At 39.0% G+C, this 22,580-nt stretch overlaps 1 protein-coding gene across 1 annotated transcript in view; it reads left to right on the top strand.

Moving 5' to 3' along the window:
- Positions 1-22,580, top strand: part of LOC103258503 (protein MEMO1) — a 74,638-nt gene that overhangs the window by 6,940 nt on the left and 45,118 nt on the right. The window contains exons 2-4 of the mRNA XM_021711407.1: positions 5,407-5,475; positions 16,297-16,409; positions 20,131-20,242. Of these exons, the coding sequence (XP_021567082.1) occupies positions 5,409-5,475; positions 16,297-16,409; positions 20,131-20,242 (292 nt within the window). The 5' untranslated portion in view covers positions 5,407-5,408. The remainder of the gene's footprint in view (positions 1-5,406; positions 5,476-16,296; positions 16,410-20,130; positions 20,243-22,580) is intronic.

Genomic DNA, 22,580 nt, shown 5'->3' with positions numbered 1-22,580 from the left:
ATATCTGCAGACCTCACATTTTCATTGTTCTTCTGGCTATTATTATACTGCTCCTCCAGTGAAGCCTCCTTTATTGTGAGTGATCACTTGATAGAACTTTTTTTCCGCGCATATGTAGAATCAGCGATTCTGTTACAAGAGCAGGAGTAGGAAAGGACCATCTGCTGGGAGATTGATGCTTATTGCTGTGACTTTTTTCTTTACCACATATCTGGGCCAGGATTCAGGAAAGTATTAGAAATTCTCTTCGTTGGTTATGACTTTTTTCTTTCATGAAGTGGAGTTCTTCATAGTGGGAGTTGAGAATGTCGATTGATGCACTCAGTGATTTTTTTTTAAGTACAGTTACTGTGCAATATGTTCTCTGTTCCTGTTAATACTCTCCTGTGTCTATAACTGTTTTGTCTTTATTTCAAGCAAACTTCTGAACTTTGAATTTCAGCAAGAACTGAAACTGTGAAATCTGAGTTCTGTTATGAATTATGTATTTACCTCAGTTAATTGTGTTTTCAGAACTTTTGTCCCTTCCTGTCATCTTATAGAGTATATGATTTTGAAAGGCTTCTTCTTGCTCTCAGTCTTGTTGCTTTTCTTACTTCGTGGACTCCTTCCCTTCCTTCCAACATGCGGTGATCTCTTCTGGTGGTTACATGTGTGGGTTCTAGGACTCTGCTGTCTGGCTTGTCCTGGCTTGCCCACTTGGTCTTTGTGAACTTAAACAAGTCTCTTAACCTCTCTGCTTTTGTTTCCTCATCTGTAAAACAAGAAAAAGAATAATTCTTGTCTCACAGGGTTAGTACGAGGATTAAATGAATTAATCATTTCAAATACCTAACACATAGTAAGCGTTCAGTAAATGTTATTATTATTATCACATTGGTAGAGTACGATAACACTGTTGCTATATTATTATTGTTACTTGTTGTTACTATTATTGTCTTCCTCCTCTTCGTTCCCCATATGTGTTCCTTGTCAGTTTTTCTTTTTTAGACCCTAGAGCACTCATTTCTCTGTTCCCGCCAGCACTGGTGCAGTTCTAGCCCATGACATTAGTACCTCGTGCTGGATATATTCATAGCATTGCCATAGTTTGCAAGAGCTTCTCTTAACACCCTCCTGCCTCTAACCTATTCTTGGTGCTAGTGCTTTCCAGTAGTTGATTGTAACAGTTTCCTAATGTCACTCTCCTGCCCAAGAGCCGCAGTGGTTTTTCAGTATCTTGTTTTATTGAGCCCAGACTCCTGGTCCTGACTCCGGCTTAGCCTTCCTCTCTTATTCCACTCAGGCCAGGCCTGTATGTTCTCATCTGAGCCATGCATGTGGACTTTGCTCACTGTTTTCCTCAGCCTTTACTCTAATCCTTCTATTCTTACTATTTCTGTCCTACGCAGACTTCAAGAATTCAGTGTTTCTAAGAAGGCTTTCTGGGTATTAAGAACTGAGCTTGGCCTGGAACAGGATTGGTAAAATTGGGAGAGACTTGGACTAGAAAGCCTGTTTTAGAGATCAGAGTGTGGATTGGAGATCAGGGCCTCTAAATTTAAGAATGGCAAAGAGAAACTCAAGTCTGAGAAAGCAGGTCTACGGTGGAAGGCCCAGTTTAAAGTGTAAGGATTGGGAAGTGGAGGGATGGGTCGTCAGTGACACCTGAGAGCAAAGCAGCGCCTATTTAAAGTCTGAGATGTCACTGAGGTTTGAGATAGACCAGGTCAAATCCAGATGGACCGGGCACATTTTAAGGGTCACGTAGACACGCCAGATAGCACTGACAAGGGAGCCAGCTCTGTTAAGATCAAGGACAGCTATTAGGCATCTGAAGCAGTCAGCATTGGGTCTCAGGCACTCAGAGACTGGGGACATAATGGGGTAAAATAGATCCCCTGGTTTGGCTTAACCCTTCAAGATTAGTACAGGGCGACAGCAGCGCTGATGGTACTGAGCCGAAGAACTGCTTAACATTTCCTTCTGGCTAAGGGCAGGGTTGTGGAATCTTGCTGCTTTGAGGCTCCCTTGCTGGAAGTGTAGGGAGAGTGACTACCGCCAGCTAAAGCCTGAAGTGATTTCAGTGAGCTTCCTCTATGTGCCATATCATTCAGCTCCTGATTAAACACACTGCTGTCTTATGTTGCTGTGATTGGCTTATATGAGCCTCTTTTTCTCCATTTTTATCTTAAACTCGTTCAGATTAGGACCTTTTTTAAAAAAGAGTTTCTTATGGTATGATAAATGTGTAAGTACATATATTTAATGAACACAGACTGATGTTGGACAGATGTATGAATGTGAAACCATCTAACAATCAAGGTGACACATATTCATCGTTCTCAAAAGTTTGCTTGTGTTCTTTTCTAAGTGTTCTTTTCTATACCTCTCTGTCCCCTCCTCCCCTTCCACATCCACTGATTTACTTTCTGTCACTATAGATTAGTTATTTTCCAGAGTTTTATTTATTTGTTTTAATTTTATTTTAAAGATGGGTACAGTTCAGGATCAAGTGGATAAGTGGTCATCAGACAGGTGAAATTTGGGCCTCCCTGTGGTCCCCACTTCACCTTATGGATGTTATGAGCCTCCCCTCCCCTGAGAGTTTTATTTAAATGGAGTTATACAGAAACAAAGAACTGAGTACCACATGTTTTTACTCATAAGCAGACCTTGAAGAATTATCTTAATACTGTAAGAATGGGATTGGTAGTAGTTGGACACTGCCTGGGGAGGGGACGAAGGGGGGGTGGAATTGACAGTAGTGGCAAATTGCCAGGGGAGGAGAGGGGCATACCTCATCAACAAGGATACCTGTCTAATGAACTTTGTATACCTAACCCTGAATTGTACCCTACATCTTCAAAATAAAAAATAAATGGAGTCATGCAGAATGAACTCTTTTTGTCTGGCTTCTTCCATTCAACATATTTGTTGACCTTTTAAAAAAAGCAGAGTTAAAAGTTTGAGTTTGAGAGGTTCATTCTTTTTTTTTTTTTTTTTTTTTAAAGATGTGGGATACAATTCAGGATTAGGTAGATAAGTGATCGTTTTACAGGTAAACTTTGAGTCTCCCTATGGTCCCCGCTTTGTCTGGTTTGAGATTATGAACCCTTGTAATTGTGAAGTTCCCTTCCCCCCTCCCCTGGCAGTTTCCCACTACTGTCAATCCCTTTCTTATAGTATTATGATAAATGTTCAGGGTCTGCTTATGAGTGAGTACATGTGGCACTCAGTTTTTTGTTTCTGTGATAGATCACTGAGTATTACAGACTCTAAGTTCATTCTTTTTTATTGCTGAAGAGTATTCCATTGTATGAATATACTTCAGTTTGCTTATCTGTTCACCTTTTGAGACATTTGGTTGTTTTCCATAGGTTTTGGCTATTGCAAATAAAGCTGTTGTGAATATTTGTGTATAAATCTTTGTGTGGACACAAGGCTTTCATTTTTCTTGGTGGTGGTGCAGCTGGGTTGTCATATGGTAAGACGTTAAAGAAACTGCTAAACTGGTTTTCAAAGTAGTTGTGTCATTTTACGTTCCCATAAGCGCAGTCAGGATTTTAGCTCTTCCACAGCCCTGCTGCCCTGGCCATGGTCACTCTTTCACATTTCAACTCTTCTCTGTGTGTGAGTGGAACAGTTTCACTGCTGCAGTTTTACTTTGTCTTTCCCTCATGACTCAGTGATGTTGAGCATCTCTTTGTGTGCTTATGTGCCATCTCAGTGAATACTTTGGTAAGGCACCTGTTCTTATTTATAAAACGTTAGTAGTGGGAAAATACATATAACATACACTTTACTATCTCTAGGTGTTCAGTTCAGTGGTGCTATGTGTATTCTCATTGGTTTGCAGCCAGTCTTCAGAACACCTTTCATTTTACAAAAGTTACCCAGTTGAAAAATTGGTTTGTGTATTTTCTTATTGTTTTGAGGTGAATATTCGGGTATCGATCCTTTATCAGATATATGCTTTACAAGTATTTTCTCCCATTCTGGTGTTTTGTCTTTGCAGTTAATTATGCATCTTCAATTTATTGTGAGAATGATTTAGTTGGCAACTTGCTACAAATCAGGACTTTATGTAGTTTGTTGATTGTCTTCACTAAAGAAAGTAATGGGAGCCGGGCTTGGTGGCTCAGCCTGTAATCCCGCGCCTTTGGGAGGCTGAGGTGAGTGGATTGCCTGAGCCCGCAGGTTCGAGACCCACCTGGGCAACTTGGTGAGACCTCATCTCTACAATAAATCAAAAAATTAGCTGGGTGTGGTAGCGCACGCCTGTAGTTCCAGCTACTTGAAAGGCTGAGGCGGAAGGATCGCTGGAGCCCAGCAGGTCGAGGCTGTGGTGCCTGGGAGCGGCCACAGCACTCCAACCTGGGCAACAGAGTGAGACTCCAACTCAAAAAAAAAAAAAAGTAATGGGAAAATGTTTATAATGCAGATTAACTCAAGATTATGTTGTGTCTGTGACCTTTACATTGTGAAGAGCACAAAAAGTGAGGAAATATTCTTTCCAGTCTTTGGAAACTTATCTAATCAGTAAAGAAGTTATTCAGGTCATTGATTGAGTAAAACTCAGGCATATGTCTTTGTTCCACTCTTATTGCAACCATCACTTGACTGTAAGAGTTCAGCCAAAATTAATTGTTACAGAAATGACAGTCAGTTGACTCTATGGAATTTATAATAAGGAGCATTACATATTTCATCAGTATTTGCAAATCATGATACACATCTCAGTAGCATTTTATATGCTTATGTACATATGCACATGCATCCATTTTTTTCTGCAGAGCCCACTGTTAAAACATTTTTCAGCATACCACTGGCCACATACCACTTCACTCAACCACTCGTGTAAGTAGAATGAGTCAGCAAAGACAAATGAGATCAGGAAACGGAGCCGCTATATAAGTGTTAAGAGAACTGACTGCTGAAACCAGCAGATGAAGGGATGGGTAGTATGCAGAGGAAACGAGAGGAATAACCCGAGAAGAGGACAATCCAGTCCCCTGTCACTGAAGATTCAGAGTGAAGAGGGTTGGTAGTTGGAGGTGATTTATTTTGGTCTGATTTGGCTTCCTCTTAGTCCTTGTCTGTCATAGTCTGTTAGTGCCACTGAGGAGCAGTGTCAAAAACTCACATATAACTAGTGTTATATTAGCAACTTTAAGTAGTAATCCTTGAACATCTTTGGATTTAATTGTCCTTTAGACCAAAAAAATTACAAAATACGTTTTAAGTTTAGAATTAGAACACAGTGTTCTCTTCTGGAAGTTGCATCATTAACTACATAGCTTGTTAATATCTATGCTCCTTTCTCTTATGTTTACGGTGGTTATTATATTTCTTTCAAAAGTGTTTTTTTCACAATACCTTGATTTTGAACCTGTGACTAAGTTGTGACAATATTTTGTTTTATAGCCATGCAGGATATACATACTGTGGGTCTTGCGCTGCCCATGCTTACAAACAAGTGGACCCGTCTATTACGTAAGTAATATCGTTACATAAAGTTTTAAGTGGGAGAAGCTTCAGTTTTAATTGTTTTGTCACAGAAGCATTTATTTTTCTTTTCTTTTCTTTTTCTTTTTTTTTTGAGTTGGAGTCTCACTCTGTCACCCAGACTGGAGTGCAGTGGCATGCTCACAGCCACCACAGCCTCAACCTGCTAGGCACAGGTGATCCTTCCATCTCAGCTTTCCAAGTAGCTGGAACTACAGGTGTGCACCACCATGCCTGGCTAATTTTTAAAAATTTATTGTAGAGATGAGTTCTTGCCAAGTTTCCCAGGCTGGTCTTGAACCCCTGGGATCAGGTAATCCTCTCGCCTCAGCATCCTAAAGTGCTGGGATTACAGGCTTGAGCCATCGTGCCTGGCCAAAGTAATTAGTTTTTCATATTTCTTAAAGTTATGTGCTTGATTTCATTAGGGGTTTGACTTTTTATGAATTTTATTATACCTAGGTTAGGAAAAGTTTTGGTACTCTCTTTAGCTGAATGCTTAGTTTTTACCTTTTGTTTGGCTGGTAAAATGTTTATTTCTGAAATTATTAGTGGGTTAAATATTTTGATTAAAAAAATTTTTTTTTCCGAAAACTTGGAGATGAGCATTTTAAAGAAAAATGTAAAACTTTCTGACCTATGTTAATCATTTTGTAATTAAAAATTCTTAAGTGTACTTTAAATTGTGGTTACTGAAAGAAAGAATAACTTCTCCTTGACAGGATAAGGTGTTTGAAATGTTTTTGTATCCGATAGTGCATATGGCAGGGTGTTTGAAATGTATTAACTCTTAATAACTCAGTGGCAGCTCTGAAATTAGCTTTCTTAAAAAAAAACTTCCCGGGAAATTGAGACTGATCCAGTAGTTATATTACTCTCTAAAATAAAAACCCCTGAACTTTCAAGAGCTTCTCCTGGAAACAGCCACCCAAATTACTTAGTTTTGCTGGCTTGCATTTGACTGAGTTAATTCGCTGCATCTGAACCAATACAGTCTATACTGCCAGATGCACAAACTATGTGAATAGATAAAACATAATTCTGTCAAATGTTAACTGTTAGGCAAGTATGTACTAGTAGAAAGATGGCATAGTCATTCAAAAAAAGTGGCTCATAGCAGACATAAATTTAGGAAGAATATAACCCACTGTCTACTTGCCTTTGAGCAACTTGTACAAATTTTTAAGACAAAAAGGCTATTCTTTTTAATTTTTATATAGTGTTCTCTGCACGTTTATCATACTTTTGCTATATTATTTTTAGCAAGTTTCTGGTAATAAATAACAATATTGCCAAATCTGAGGTTTTTGGTAGCCCTATCTCATTTATGATGTGTTGAGGAGTCTTATTTGTTTTTAAATAATATTTGTCTTTAGCAAGTATTTCTTGCTACATGTTTTGTATATAATTTTAACTGATTTATTTAATGGATAAGAGCAAATAGAAATTAAATTGAAAAAGTTTTTATTTTTTTCCCGTTCCTTGTCCCCCTCCCACCCACACCTGTTCGAAAAAGTTTTTGGAAGTTTCTTTTATTTGACTGGACCTATAAACCATCCATAACCATGGCTAGTTTACATAACCGAGGCAGTCTTTTCCAGACTTTTCTCTGTTTGGCAGGAATTTTATTGATGTCTATGCTGGAGGGATATCCCAGACTTCAATTTGGCTTTGGAATAGGTAGAGGGGTATACAGTTTATGTTGGTAGAAGTGGAAACCATGTGTTGATACTTTGATGGAAAGTGAGAATGGAGTGAAAAAGGAAAGGGGGGAGGAAAAGAAGAGAGCTGAGAACGAAGGCAAGGAGAAAGATAAAGATGAGTAGGAAGGGAGGCAGGAGAAGAAGATGATATGATCAGATGATTTTTTGCAGTTACTAGATAATTGAATTCTGAATAAACAAATTTGAAGGTCGAAGTGTAAAAATAATACTTGACAGTCATAGTTGGATTCTTTGAAAGTTGCCCTCCATGAGAAGTGCAATTTCTTTAGAGTGCTTTGAGAAAGAACATCCTGTTGGAAACTGTGAGTATGGGGGAAAAAGTGACAGTTGGTTCAACAGAAAAGGTTAGGTTCTGTTCCAGCAATTTCCGTTTTTACCTTCCATGCTAAGCCTTTTTTCTACGTTTCAGTCAGGATCATCTCTTAAAATGTAAATAATATCATGTCACTTTCCAGAGCATAATGTGATGGGGTACAAATATGAGTTTGAAAAAGCATTACAACTTTGGGGGGTAGAGGTGAGAGCATTGCCTGAGCCCTAGGGATTCGAGACCAGCCGGGCAACTTGGCGAGACCTCATCTCTACAATAAATTAAAAACTAGCCAGGTGTATTGGTGCGTGCTTGTAGTTCCAGCTACTTGAATGGCTGATGCTGGAAGATCTGAGCTCAGCAGGTCGAGGTTATGGTGGCCGTGAGCAAACCACTGCACTCCTGCCTGAGTGACAGAGTGAGACATCAAGATTGATGTTGAAATGCTGACTGCCAACTTGGATAATGAAGTTGGTTTAGAGTCTCTACTAACACCGTCTTTCAAGGTAAATACCAGTTAGATAAATACCCTTACCTTCCTGATGAGGGATTGCTAGTCATAGCTAATTGGAAAACAATGGCTGTGTGAGACTTTGTTGGGAGATTATAGAAGACAATAAATTGTAATTATATATATTAAATTACCTGAAAAATAACTCGGGTATCATAATGTAGCCAAAAGAAGTAATTCACAGAATAGGGAAAATATTTGCAAAAATTACAGGATTAATACTGTAAGACATAAGAGAAATCTTAGAGTCCAGTGGCTAAATTGACAAGGAACATGAGCTGAAATTATAGAAAGACAAATGTGATTAATAAAATAAAAATGGAAATAGGTTTTATTTCTTTAAGAAAGAAAAGGGAATAAATGGAGTGTGACGGCAGGCATCTCCAGCCCCAACTGTTTCGGAGGATGGCCAGAGGCTGGGAGCTTGAGATCGCAGTGAGCTGTGACTGGGTGACAGAGTGAGACCCCAACTGGAAAGAGAGAAATCCAAATAGCAGTGAATTACCAGTACAGTTACATAATTTGTATTTTCCAGGACTGGCTAGATTATGGTGAAATTAATTAAAAAAAAATTTCAATTGGCAGTATATATCATGTTAACACTTTAGGAAAGCAATTTAATTAATATATGTTAAGAGTCATAAAAACGTATATAGTTACTGGCTTAGAATTCAGGTTCTGAGCACTATTCTTTTAAGTCCCAAAGTGGAAAAAGTCAAGTATGTTAAGATTTTCACAGAAGCAGTTTGTTTATTTGTTTGTTTTGAATAGGAGTCTCACTCTGTCATCTAGGCTGGAGTGCAATGGCATGCTCATGTCCACCACAGCCTCGACCTGCTGTGTTCAGGGGATTTCCAGCATCAGCCTTTCAAGTAGCTGGAACCACAGGCATGCCTGGCTATGAAGCAGTGTTTTTAAAAGAGACTAATTTTTTAAAAAATTAGACTGTCTCACTCTATCGCCCAGGCGTAGCCTTGAACTCCTGGGCTCTAGTGATCCTTTCACCTCATCCTCCTGAGTAGCTGGGTCCATAGGGACGCACCACCTCACCTGACTGATTTTAAAAAATTTTTTATTTGTAGATATATTGCCTAGGCTGCTCTTGAACTACTGATTTCTTTTATCTTTTTTTTGAGTTGGAGTCTCACTCTGTTGCCCAGTAATGCAGTGGCCGCTCCCGGCCACCGCAGCCTCGACCTGCTGGACTCTGGCGATCCTTCTGCCTCAGCCTTCCAAGTAACTGGAACTACAGACGTGCGCTACCACATCCGGATAATTTTTTGATTTATTGCAGAGATGAGGTCTCACCAAGTTGCCCAGGCGGGTTTCGAACCCGCGGGCTCAGGCAATCCACTCACCTCAGCCTCCCAAGTTGCGGGATTACAGGCTGAGCCACCGAGCCCGGTGAACTACTGGTTTCAAGTGATGCCCTTGGCTTGGCCTCTCAAAGTGCTGGTATTATAGATGGGAGCCACTGCATCCAGTCTAAATTTTTTTTTTAGTTATTTGAGTTGGCATCTCACCCTGTCTCCCAGGTTGGAGTGCCGTGGCACGCTCACCACCACCGCAGCTTGACCAGCTGGACTCAGGCAATCCTTCCGCCTTAGCCTTCCAAGTAGCTAGAACTACAGGCTTGAGCCACTATGCCCGGCTAATTTTTATTGTAGAGATGGGGTGTTGCCAAGTTGCCCAGGCTAGTCTTGAACCCCTGGGCTCATGCAGTCCTCTCGCTTTGGCCTCCCAACGTGCTGGGATTACAGGCTTGAGCCACTGCGCCCTGCCCAGTCTAAATTTCTAATAGTAAATTAACTAAATGAATAATGACTATTTTATTCAGTAGGGTATTATGCATCTGTTCAATATGATAATTATGAAGACTTTGTTGTAATTTTGAAAATATAATGTAGCAAGCAGAAAAAGCAGGGTATATAATTGTGCAAAAATGGGAAAAAAGAAAACATACTATATGAGGTAAGATACACTATTTTAACAAAAGAATGAAAAGAAGTAACAGAATAATAATAGCTGTGGATAATTTTTTTGTATTTCTTTGAAAAATGGATATATTATTGTGGAAATATACAATTATTGTGCAAAAATGACTATAAGTTGAGGGGACTAAATACACTGACAGAATAATTCTTTGATCTTCAATTTGATTGGTCAGGGCCTAACAAGCATTTTTTTCTTCATAGTAACTATTAGGGTTTATAATTAATGGGAAGAGTAAGAGACAGCTTTTAAGGTGACAGCGAAACTTGTTTGCAAACAAACTTGCCTGTTTAAATTTACAAGAGTTTGCAGCAAAGGATTTTAAGTATTGTTCCCCAAGAGAAATGGATGAATAAATTAAAGCATATTTATTAAAGTCCATTAAGTGACTACTATGATCCACGTACTCAGGTAGTGCCGAGACGCAGTGAAGAATGAGACAGATATAGTTCCAGCTCTTTGTGTTTATAAACTAGTAGATGAGATAGACGTTAAGCATAACAAAAACAACACCTGTGATCCCAGTCCTCTGGGAGACTGACATGCTTGAGGCTGGGAGTTTGAGACCAGCCTGGGCAACATAGTGAGACCCCCGTCTCTATTAAAAAAAAATGTTTTTAGCCAGGTGTAGTGGTGCATGTTTCTAGTTCTGGCTACTTGGGTGCCTGAGGTGGGAGGATCCCTTGAGTCTAGGAGATTGAGACTAGTGAGCTGTGATCACCCCATTGTACTCCAACCTGGGCGACAGAGTGAGACCCTGTCTCTTTTTCTTTAAAAATAAAGTGGGTGGGGGAGAAGATATCTACCTAAAAGTTAAAAATCTGGCTAAAAAGCTGAAAGTAAAATACAGTGGTTCTTAAACTTGATTTTAGGAGCCCTTTACACTTTTAAATTATTGAGAACACCAACAATGTAGGTTACTTCTACCACTGTTATAATGGATTAAAAATTAAAATGAGAAATTTAGAAAGCCATCTATTTTAAAAGATAATGAGTCTATTAAAGGTTAACAAAAATAGCATTTTTAAAACTGAGAAATAAGCATGGTTTCCAATGCGCTAAACAAAGATAGTAGGAAAAGTGGCATTGTTTTACGTGTTTTTAAAAATATAAAGATGTTTTTACACTTTTGCAAAGTTTTAAAAATTCTCTTTAATGTTTTTGGCTTATAGAAGACAGCTGTGTTTTTCTAGCTGATGCTGCATTTAATCTGCTGTGATCAGTTATTCTTCTAGTTAGGGATATGAAGAAGACCCAACCTTCCACAGATATGTAGCTGTAAAAGGAAGAGGAGTAGTTTTAAATCTTCTTTTTAGATAATTGTGGCTAATTTTCTTTGATACTACACCAAAACTCAGCAAGTGGTCATTTCTTTCTTACTTTTCACTTTGTTGGGAAGGGAATAGCAAACAAGTGGTAGTTTCTTAAAGGCTAGTTATATTGTGAAATCTGGAGTTATATCACTGAATTGTATAAAATTCATTGTACAAGAAAATTCATCAACTGTCTTGCAGTATGAATGAGTCTTTTATCCTTGAATGATTTTGTAGCAATCATACATGGAACATTTGGAAAACATTTGTTCATTGAGTTATACAGATCTTTCCAATGATGATATTTCATTATACAATATTAAAAAATCACGTTTGTTAAGATGACTACCAATTTTATCTGAAAAATTATTAACTATTGGGAAATTGTCAGATCAACAGTAGTCGAAAGTTTGTAAAAATAGAATTTTCACTTGAAAGTTTCAGTTTTATCATTGACAAGAAATGGCAATTGTTTTCTTTTAAATGCCAAACTGTTTATTTTTTAAGCAAATTTCTGCCAAATATCTACATTGGAATAACCATAATTTATCTACAGTCACTTTTTGAGGCAAAATTGTGTTCCCTGAAAAAAAAAGTCTAGTTCAGTTCACAGCTCACAATCATGTTCAGTGTTTTTCCCTGAGACCCACTTCTGTATGCAGCAGGAGTGCTTACTTAGTCACCACAGAGTGAATGTATTTTCTCAAACAGAATATTAAAAAGGCATGTACTCAAGGGAAAAGATTTAATGAAATTAAGTGGAACCCTCCCCACTTCCACCCCTTAACCTTTATGTGAGCAAAGTTTAAAAAAAAAAAAAAAAAGATTCTCTGTACTTGTCGATGTTGCTGCCTTGGTTCTTGTTCTTAGGTGCCAGCAGTTTTATCCACCCAAGGCTCCCCCCCCACCTTAAGTGTAATGTCAACACAGTGAAAAAGGCACATTCCTTCCTTGCATTATTATGAAAGTAGTTTTAATTTTGTGGACCTCCTCCAAAGAGTCTGGAGGAATACCAGGAATTCACAACTCATGCTTTGAAAACTCCTATGATAGACCTTCAAAGAGTGATTCGCTCTAAATTATGGGGAAAGTATTGGGAAAAGCATCTCTGAGGAACTGATTTTTTTCAGGCAGGCAAAGGGAACAGTAGCATGTGTGAAAACTCTGAAGTGGGTGAAGTTGTTGATGCCGTCAAGAAATTGCAAGAGAACCAGTATATGTCATGTCATGATCAGGAGACCCCCAGTTTATTTGAGACTTTAGAACCCATTTTAAGGGCTTTGAATTTTATCCTGTGACCATGAGAAACCATGAAAAGCTTTACATGAGGGAAGTGATAGGATCTGATTTATATTTCCAGCTATCGCTGTGACTGTTGGAGGAGTTTAAGTGGTACATTCTGCTAAGTTATTTTTTTATATCGATAGTTGGAAAGTCTCTCTATGATTATGATTAAAATGAAAAACTCGGAATTCAGGACTTAAGTAGTAACTTGATTTTGATTCATATTTTTCAGAAAGTCTTGCAGGTCAGAAAAAGACAACAAAAGGAATCTTCTTTAGGACCACATGATATTTTATTCTTTAGTTAAAATATCTCTACTTCCTGGGAAACACCTTTAAAAAATTACTTGTGTTTAATTAAGTAGTTGAATGGATGTTTCTAAGGGTGTACTCTCAAGCAGCTTATAAATTGGATGCTTAAGCTACACTCATCCTAGTAACTAACTCCACAAATGTGAGTTCTCTGGAGCCGTTATATAAGTGAACTCAGGGAATGTCTTCTGATCTCCTCCTTCCATCTTTTCCTATTACAGATTTCTTTTACCTATATACCAACAATGATCATGCGCTCATATTGAAAAGTTACTCCTTTAAAGATAAATACCTGTGTTACTCATTTCTCTCTAGAATATTCTTGTGGCCTTGGTGTTTATGGATTTAGTGATCTAGCAAAAAAAGAAAATGTTCATTTTCTTTTGTTAGCATTTAGCTAACTAAGAGACCCATTTTCAGATTGCTGCTGACTTAATATGCCCTCTTTTTCTTTCTTTTCAGTGATGTGTAGCTTTTTGTTTTGGGATACATCACTTTAGGGGTTTATATTGATGGGAACTAAACCTTTTTTCTTATTTTCCCTCTTAACCAACTGTGGAACTTCACTGTGTTGGCTTTGGGTGAGTTTCTGCTGAGCTGAAAAGAATCTGTTGGGTACACAGTTTCTTAGTTCATGTAGGTGGGGGCTCTTTGCCCCTCATCAGGTTGGGTTAATTTCGCTTCCAGCAGACCTCCGGTGTTTATCTCGGGAGAGTGCTCATCTTTTGGCCACTGTCAGAACTTTGTTACACTTCCTTGCAAATTCATCTATGCCTTGAGTTTAGATTGATACTTTAAATATCATCTCATATTTTAACTATCTGTTTTAGATACCAGGGAGTATTCTAGTTTTCATTAAAAAATCTTTTCATATAAATACATTCCAGAGTCAGAAGTACGCCCTTTCTCATACTTGATTCTTGGTTCATTCACTACCTGGCCTTAGTCAAGTCACCTAACATTCCTGAGTTACCACTATGTATGTCCCACGTTAGACTTTCATTTAAGAAACTGTCATATTATTTATGTGCTGTTAAGATAGGAAATCAGAGTGTGCCCCTTAGTTTTGTTCATTTAGGGCCCTATGGATTTGCCCCTTTTTTCTGAAATGGTTGTTGTTTTGATGATATTGATGATAGAGATAATGACAGGGACTCAGGATCAGTGGTGCTAACAATGATGTATTAGAAGGAGAGGGAAGGAAAGGAGCTTTTGTTTCTGACCAGATGGCCCAGGCATGTGTGATGTCTTGAGGAGCTTTTGGGACTCTAAGCAGAATTGCTGGTCCTCAACTGTCTCTCCTCCCTCTCCCTCTCAGTCTGTGAAATAACATCTAGCACAAATAGGTTATTTTTCTGAGCAGTAATAGAATTTTATCAAAGTAAGTACATCGCTGAAGCACACATTTCTAGCCTGCAGATTTTTGTTGTGAAACAGCTAGCTCATCTCTCAGCCTTGCTCAGTTTCCTAGGTTCATAGCCTATCATATATTGTTTTCCTTCTCATAGTTTTGGTTTCTGTGAGTCTGTGGTTTTGGTTTTGTGAGTCTGTAAGTTTGTTTTGTGTGTGGTGTGGGTAGGTTGGTTCATATGAGTATTATAATTATGATTATGATTATTATTTTGAGTTGGAGTCTCACTCTGTCACCCAGACTGAAGTGCAGTGGCACGCTCCTGGCCACTGCAGCCTCGACCTGCTGGGCTCCAGCGATCCTTCTGCCTCAGCCTTCCGAGTAACTGGAACTACAGGCACGCGCTTCCATGCCCAGCTAATTTTTTGATTTATTGTAAAGATGAGGTCTCACCTGCCCAGGCGGGTCTCGAACCCGCGGGCTCAGGCAATCCACTCACCTCAGCCTCCCAAAGGCGCGGGATTACAGGCTGAGCCACCGAGCCTGGCTATTATTATTATTTGAGTTGGGCGGCATCACTCTTTCACTCAGGCTGGAGTAGTGACATGATCACGACTCACCACAGCCATTGACCTCCTGGGCTCAGGCGATCCTTTGTCCTCAGCTTCCTGAGTAGCTGGGACTACAGGTGCATTCCACCACGTCTGGCTAACTTTTTTATTTTTATTTTTGTAGAAACAAGGTTGTGCTTTATTGCCTAGTCTGGTCTTGAACTTCTAGGCTCAAGCAGTCCTCCTGCCTTGGACTCCCCAAGTCTTGGGATTACAGGTGGGCACCACCATGACCAGCACTTACTTTACAATTGATGGCAAGAGATTGTAAAGGTATAAGCTACACTTTAGCTCAGTTCTTGTTTTTAAACTAGAGACAGGATCTTGCTACATTATCCAGGCCAGTTTTGAACTCTTGGGCTCAAGTGATCCTTGGCCTCTCAAAGAACTGGGATTGTAGGTGGGGGCCACCATTCCTGGCTTATTTTCTTTAGATTACAGTACAAATAACACATAATTGAGTTTCTTTATTTTTGAGAATGACTTCTATTTGAATGGGACTGGAAACAGCTTATTAAATGGAATTTTTCTGAACGCTTTTTGAGATTTATTTTGTTTTATTTTTTTGAGTCGGGAGTCTCACTCTGTTGCCCAGACTGGAGTGCAGTGGCATAATCACAGCTCACCGCAGCCTCGACCTCCTGGGCTTAGGCAATATTTCGGCATCAGTCTTCTGAGCAGCCACCACTCCAGGCTAATTTTTTGATTTTCTTGTAGAGTTGAGGTCTTGCTCTGTTACCCAGGCTGGTCTGGAATTCCTGGGCTCAAGCAGTCTTCTACCTCAGCCTTTTCTCGGAGTGCTGGGATAAGATATGAGCCACTGTGTCTGACCCAAACGTGATTCTTTTAAAGGCCTTCTAACATAAAAGACAGGAATAAGGAACTGAACTTAATTAACTAAGGAACAAATCATTATTAGGTGTATTAGTTTGCTATGGCTTCTAGAACAAAATACCATGGATTTGGTGGTTTAAAAAGAAATGTATTTTCTTGCAATTTTGGAAACTAGAAGCTCCATATCAAGGTTCTGATAGAGTTGGTTTCTCCTGAGGCCTCTCCATGGCTTGTAGATGGCCACCCCTTGTTGCCCCTTCAGATGTGATCTTCAGTCTTCTTCTATAAAGACACTAATCACATTGGATTAGAGCCCCACACTAATGGCCTTATTTTAACTAATCACCTTGCTGAAGACCTTATCTCCAAATAATTTTCAATCTGAAGTGCTGGGGTTTGACTTCAGAATATGAACTTTGAGGGGAATGCAGTTTAGCCCTTAACATAGGTAATGAAATCAGTCAAGAAGGAAAACAAGTAATTTTTCAGAATTACCTTTTCTCTTTTATTTATTAATAAGACTTGTGTGGAAGTGCAATTGTTCTGTGCTTTCTTGTGTATCTCCTAGCCGGAGAATTTTCATCCTTGGGCCCTCTCATCACGTACCCCTCTCTCGCTGTGCACTTTCCAGCGTGGATATTTACAGGACACCTCTGTATGACCTTCGTATTGACCAAAAGAGTAAGTATGCAGAAATGTGATCGCCTTTAAAGAGCTACGCTTCTTTTAATAGGAATTGTAAGTTAATTAAAACATTTATGAATATATATATTATAAGTAATATCTCGATTTTAAAAATAAAATTTGATATAACACCTGCATAAGCGAAAACAAAGAAAATCTTCTGTATCACTAAAAGGCTACTAGTGTTTTCCTGCTAGCTATAGAAATCTGTCAAATTCACTGGTCTCCTGACTGGAAGTGTACCATATACTCAGTGTACCATGAAAAAAGAAATTAGTGCCCAAACAAACTTGATGAAAGGTTCTGGGCTGGGCTCAGTGGCTCAGCCTGTAATTCCAGCACTTTGGAAGGCTGAGATGAGTGGCTTGCCTGAGCCTGTAAGTTCGACACCCACCTGGGCAACTTGGTGAGACCTCATCGCTACAATAAATCAAAAAAATTAGCCAGGTGTGGTAGCGCACGCCTGTAGTTCCAGCTACTTAGAAGGCTGAGGTGGAAGGATTGTGGGAGCCCAGCAGGTCGAGGCTGCAGTGGCCGGGAGCATGCCACTGCACTTCAGTCTGGGCGACAGAGTGAGACTCCAACTCCCAAAAAAACCCCAAAAAACAAGATTCTGGGCATGTAAGCCTACCTCTATGGATGTTACTTTTCTTACTGTAAGTAGATAATGGTGCTAATGCCTTTATTTCATCTCAGATGATTTTTTTTTTTTTGAGTTATAGAGTCTCACTCTGTTGCCCAGGCTGGTGTGCAGTGGCACACTCATGGCCACCGCAGCCTCGACCTGCTGGACTCAGGCGATCCTTCTGCCTCTGCCTTCCAAGTAGCTGGAACTATAGTCACACACCACCACGCCCGGCTTATTTTTTGATTTATTGTGGAGATGAGGTCTTACCAAGTTGCCTAGGTTGGTCTCAAACATGTGAGTTCAGGCAATCCTTTCACCTCAGCTTCCCAAAGTGCTGGGATTATAGGTGTAAGCCACTGTGTTGGCCCTTCCTTTTTAATTTTTTTTTTTTTTTTTGAGTTGGAGTCTCACTCTGTCACCCACACTGGAGTGCAGTGGCTGTTCCTGGCCACTGCAGCCTCAACCTGCTGGGCTCCGGTGATCCTTCTGCCTCAGCCTTCCAAGTAGCTGAAACTACAGGCGCGCGCTACCATGCCCGGCAAATTTTTGAATTATTGTAGAGATGAGGTCTCGCCAAGTTGCCTAGGTGGCTCTCGAACCCGCGGGCTCAGGCAATCCACTCACCTCAGCCTCCCAAAGTGAGGGATTACAGGCTGAGCCACTGAGTCCGGCTCCCTTTTTAATTTTTTTTTTGCAGGTGATTTTTAATGGGGAAAAAATGAGTCTGTATTTGTGAAACATTGAAAGAAAGGTGCTATATAAATCTTAAATACATTTTACTTTTTAACATGCCTATCATTTTATTTATTTGTTTTTTCCATTGGGTACCAGAAGTCACGTTTATATTTTAATTGGTTCTTGCACAATAGATGTGTAAAAACGTTTTGACTTTATAAAGATATCTTTGGAGAGTAGTGTGGGGGGTATAATTGTAAAAATACAAAGCTATAGAAAATAGCAGAGAAATTAGTATAATAAATATTGATAACTCTGTAATCTGTTTCATCAATTTATATTTTAATATAATTTGATCAATTCATCCAGTTCATCAAATTATATTTTAAGTATGTTAGAGTTGCTATTATTTCAATAAACTTTGCAACAATTCTGTAGAAAGAAAGACTCCATTTGCAAAATAAATAGTTTTCCTTATTTTAGGCCTACATTTTCATAACTTGGGGTCTTACGTATCATAGAGTATTAGCAATTTGTTGTTAAAATGCATCTTATAAATTAAGCTGGAGTAATTCTCTTTTTTTGTCCTTTTTGAACTGGAGTCTCACTCTGTTGCCCAGGCTGGAGTGCAGTGGCACACTTCTGGCCACTGCACCCTCTACCTGCTATGATCAGGCAGTTTTTCCGCCTCAGCCTTCCAAGTAGCTGGAACTACAAGCATGCACCACCCGCATGCCTAAATTTTTTGATTTATTGTAGAGATGAGGTCTTGTCAAGTTGCCTAAGCTGGTCTTGAACCCCTGGGCTCAGGCAATCTTCTCACCTCGTGGAGTGCTGGGATTATAGGCGTGAGACATTGTGTCATCTGAAGCTAGAGTGTTTCTTTTTTTTTTTTTTTTTTTTTTTTGAGTTGGAGTCTCTTTCTGTCGCCCAGACTGGAGTGCAGTGGCTGCTCCCGGCCACCACAGCCTCGACCTGCTGGGCTCTGGTGATCCTTCCGCCTCAGCCTTGCAAGTAGCTGGAACTGCAGGCGCGCGCTACCATGCCCGGCTAATTTTTTTATTTGTTGTAGAGATGAGGTCTCGCCAAGTTGCCCAGGCGGGTCTCGAACCCGCGGGCTCAGGCAATCCACTCACCTCAGCCTCCCAAGGTGCGCTGAGCCACCGAACCCGGCCTGGAGTATTTCTTACCTTACTCTCTGAGATGGTTTCATGGGGCACATTTTACTTTCAAACCTTTTTAGGACCTTCAGAAAACTTTAATTTTGTATAACCTATAGTGAAGAAATAGAGAATCTTTAACCAGGTATAATTTTATAGAAAAGAGGTCATACCTCCATTTCTTTCTTTCTTTGATATAGGTAAACCCAGTTAAGGTTCTAGCTATAAAATGTTGGGTCTATTCTATGTTAAAACAAATATTCTTATGTCATACTTTTTTTTTTTACACATTAAATTACATTTTTTTCTTGTTCGACGGTATCCAACTTTAAGTATTGTTCATCAGAAGGACCTGAAATACTAGTTCTTTTTAAGTTGGCATGGTACTGTGGTGAATTTATGTTCTATCTCTCCCATGAGTTTAAACTTGAACTTTGAAGGAAATAGTGTTCTTAGAATTTTCTGTTCGTGGTACAGCAGAAACCTGAGGCATGAAATAATGCCACTCATTTTATTAAGAAACCTAACCAAACAGAACTCAAAAAATATATTGCTGACCTCGTTAGTAAACAGATCAGTGATTTTTCCATATTTCAGTAGGAATTTTAATTATGTTCTTGGTACCATATGCTGATTAAAGTCAAGGAAAAGCCTAGACCCAGAGTCGATTTTAGACATAATGAAAGGAACTGATGAAAAATTTAAATTTGCCATTTTTAATATAATTATGTAACATATACAAATGATGAGTCTTTACATGTATTATTGCTTTACTTGGTACATAAAAACAAGTTGTTTTCTTTTTTTTTCTTTGGAGTCGGAGTCTCACTCTGACACCCAGGCTGGAGTGCAGTAGCATGCTCACAGCTACTGCACCCTCTCAACCAGCTAGGGACAGGCGATCCTTCCACCTCAGTCTTCCAAGCAGCTGGAACTACAGGCATGCACCACCACACCCGGCTAATTTTTCTTGATTTAGTGTAGAGACAAGGTCTGACCAAGTTGTCTAGGCTGGTCCCAAACCCCTTGGCTCAGGCAGTTCTCTCTTCTCTGCTTCCCAAAGCACTGGGATTATAGGCATGAGGCACTGTGCCTGGACCTGCTTTTTAAAAATTCTTATTTTTAATCAGAGAGCAATACTATGTCTTTCTCTGGCTTTTGCCAAAGCATGGAGTTTTATGTTACTGGATGGAATCTCACAAGATAAAGATATACATTAATATATTTGTTTTAATTTATTTTGAAATCTCTTTAGTTTACGGAGAACTATGGAAGACAGGAATGTTTGAACGCATGTCTCTGCAGACAGATGAAGATGAACACAGTATTGAAATGCATTTGCCTTATACTGCTAAAGCCATGGAAAGGTATATTGATTGATATAAGAAATCCCAGAGAAATTATAGATATTAATTTCTTTTGATTATTTTAGCTAGGGTAAAATACTTATTAGGATAAGGAGATATAAAAACATTTTTGTTAACCAAAATGAAAAAAAAATTGGAATTGGGGTGTCTTAATGTGAATTGAAGTTGGTTTTGCGTAGTTTGCCTGTGAAGGCCGAACATATGAATTCATATGGTTGTTTTATTCGGTGGAAGTATAAAAAAGAAAACCTATATGTATGTGCGTGTGTGTGTATCTTGCTTTGCTTTGTATTTTAGTAATTAGACATTTCTTTACCTCAGAATAATAGTTACATTCTTTAATGGTATAATTTTCTAATGATAACATTTTAGATTTGGAATTAACTTTAGAGGTCATTTCTTCCAACCTTATACAAAGTGCCTGGATTGCTTTTAGAATATGTCGACAGACTGTTTTTTGGTATCTGCTAAAGGTCTTCCAGTGAGAGGACCCCCAGCAGATTATAAGCAGAGGGAGGACAGAGACTATCTGTTCTCCTTGCCATTGTATACTCTAGTTGCTAGCCCAGTGCCCATTAGTATATTTTCAGAAAATGAAAAGAATGTGTTAAGAGTTTTCTTTCTTCCTTCAGTGCAGCATTTGAGCAAGGAAGTCTTTTGTAGGTCACATTTCTCTGATTTTTTTTCAGCCATGTCCTTTATGTGGACTTAGTATTTCATAGACAGTTTGACTAGTTCTAAATATGGTAAGATCTCCTCCTTGGATGTGTTCACTGTCTTCTCTTAGTAAAGTACAAGATACATTGTAGGTTTTTAGTAAATATTTGTTAATTAAATGCATTAATGAAGGTCAAGATCATATTAACCCTTATTTACTTATTTATTTATTTATTTTTTATTTTTTGAGCTGGAGTCTCACTCTGTCGCCCAGACTGGAGTGCAGTGGCATGCTCCTGGCCACCGCAGCCTCGACCTGCTGGGCTCTGGCGATCCTTGGCGCCTCAGCCTTCCAAGTAGCTGGAACTACAGGTGTGTGCTACCATGCCTGGCTAATTTTTTTTTTTTTTTTGAGCTGGAGTCTCACTCTGTCGTCCAGACTGGAGTGCAGTGGCTGCTCCCGGCCACCGCAGCCTCGACCTGCTGGGCTCCGGCGATCCTTCCACCTCAACCTTCCGAGTAGCTGGAATTACAGGCATGCGCTACCACGCCCGGCTGATTTTTTGATTTATTGTAGAGATGAGGTCTCGCTGCCCAGACGGGTCTCGAACCCGCGGGCTCAGGCAATCCACTCACCTCAGCCTCCCAAAGGCGTGGGATTACAGGCTGAGCCACCGAGCCTGGCTCTAATTTTTTTATTTATTGTAGAGATGAGGTCTCACCATGTTGCCCAGGCGGGTGGCGAACATATTAACATTTTTTATTAATGTTACTTACTTACTATTGGCTAACATACTTATGATCTGCTAAAATGTGAAGCTTTTTCAGACTCTTACGATGGATTATTTTCTCTTCTTGGACTTTTGTGTGGTTGATTTCTTAACTCCGAGCATGTATGGCTCCTCATTCATTTCTGTTTAATTTTTTATTGTTGTTTTAGTTCATTATTGGAGTCTTTATGGATCATTTCCACTCTTAATTCTGTATTCAAAGTATTCTATACTTTTCTCAGTCTTTTGTTATCCAATAACTTCACAATGTTAACCATGAGAAATTATACAGACCTTAAGAAGTTTCCAAAAATTAGTGTGATATTAAGTTATAAGCAGCAGTATAATTTTAGATTATCTTTTAGTACATTCTGATTATTCAGAAATTGTGAAACCATAAATAGTTTATTTCTTGAATTTTCGGTGTAATAAGAACTTTCTTCAACTACAAAAGATAATAGAAAATTTTTGTTATTTGCTGAAATGTTTGCAAAGTTTTTCCTGGGAAAATATAATTTAGGCTTAATACATTTTAATATAATAGGATCAATAAGCTCACAATATCCTCAAGGATGTCATAACAAAATAACATTTTAATTGTCATTGTAAGTAAAACATGTACATTGTGAGAAATTTAAGAAAATGTAGCTAACTTAAAGCCAGCAGACAAAATCCCTATTCATAATTCCCCCTCTTTTAAGTAGTAGTAAATAAACGACCACATTATTTTAGGGTCTCTAATACTGACTTTTGTATCATACCTAGTACTTTTCTGGTGTAGTGTTTGTTACACTCGTTATCTATATCAGTTACCTATTGCGGACTAACAAATTCCCCAGAATTTAGTGGCTTGAAATCACTGTTTTATTGCTTACAATTTTGGGGCCAGGAATTAGGGTAGGACCACCTTG

Source organism: Carlito syrichta, unplaced genomic scaffold (assembly GCF_000164805.1).
Source record: "Carlito syrichta isolate Samal-C Ts95f unplaced genomic scaffold, Tarsius_syrichta-2.0.1 Scaffold302275, whole genome shotgun sequence".
Lineage (NCBI taxonomy): Eukaryota > Metazoa > Chordata > Mammalia > Primates > Tarsiidae > Carlito > Carlito syrichta.
Note: the sequence above shows the minus strand (reverse complement) of the source record. Positions and strands in the feature narration are given on the sequence as shown.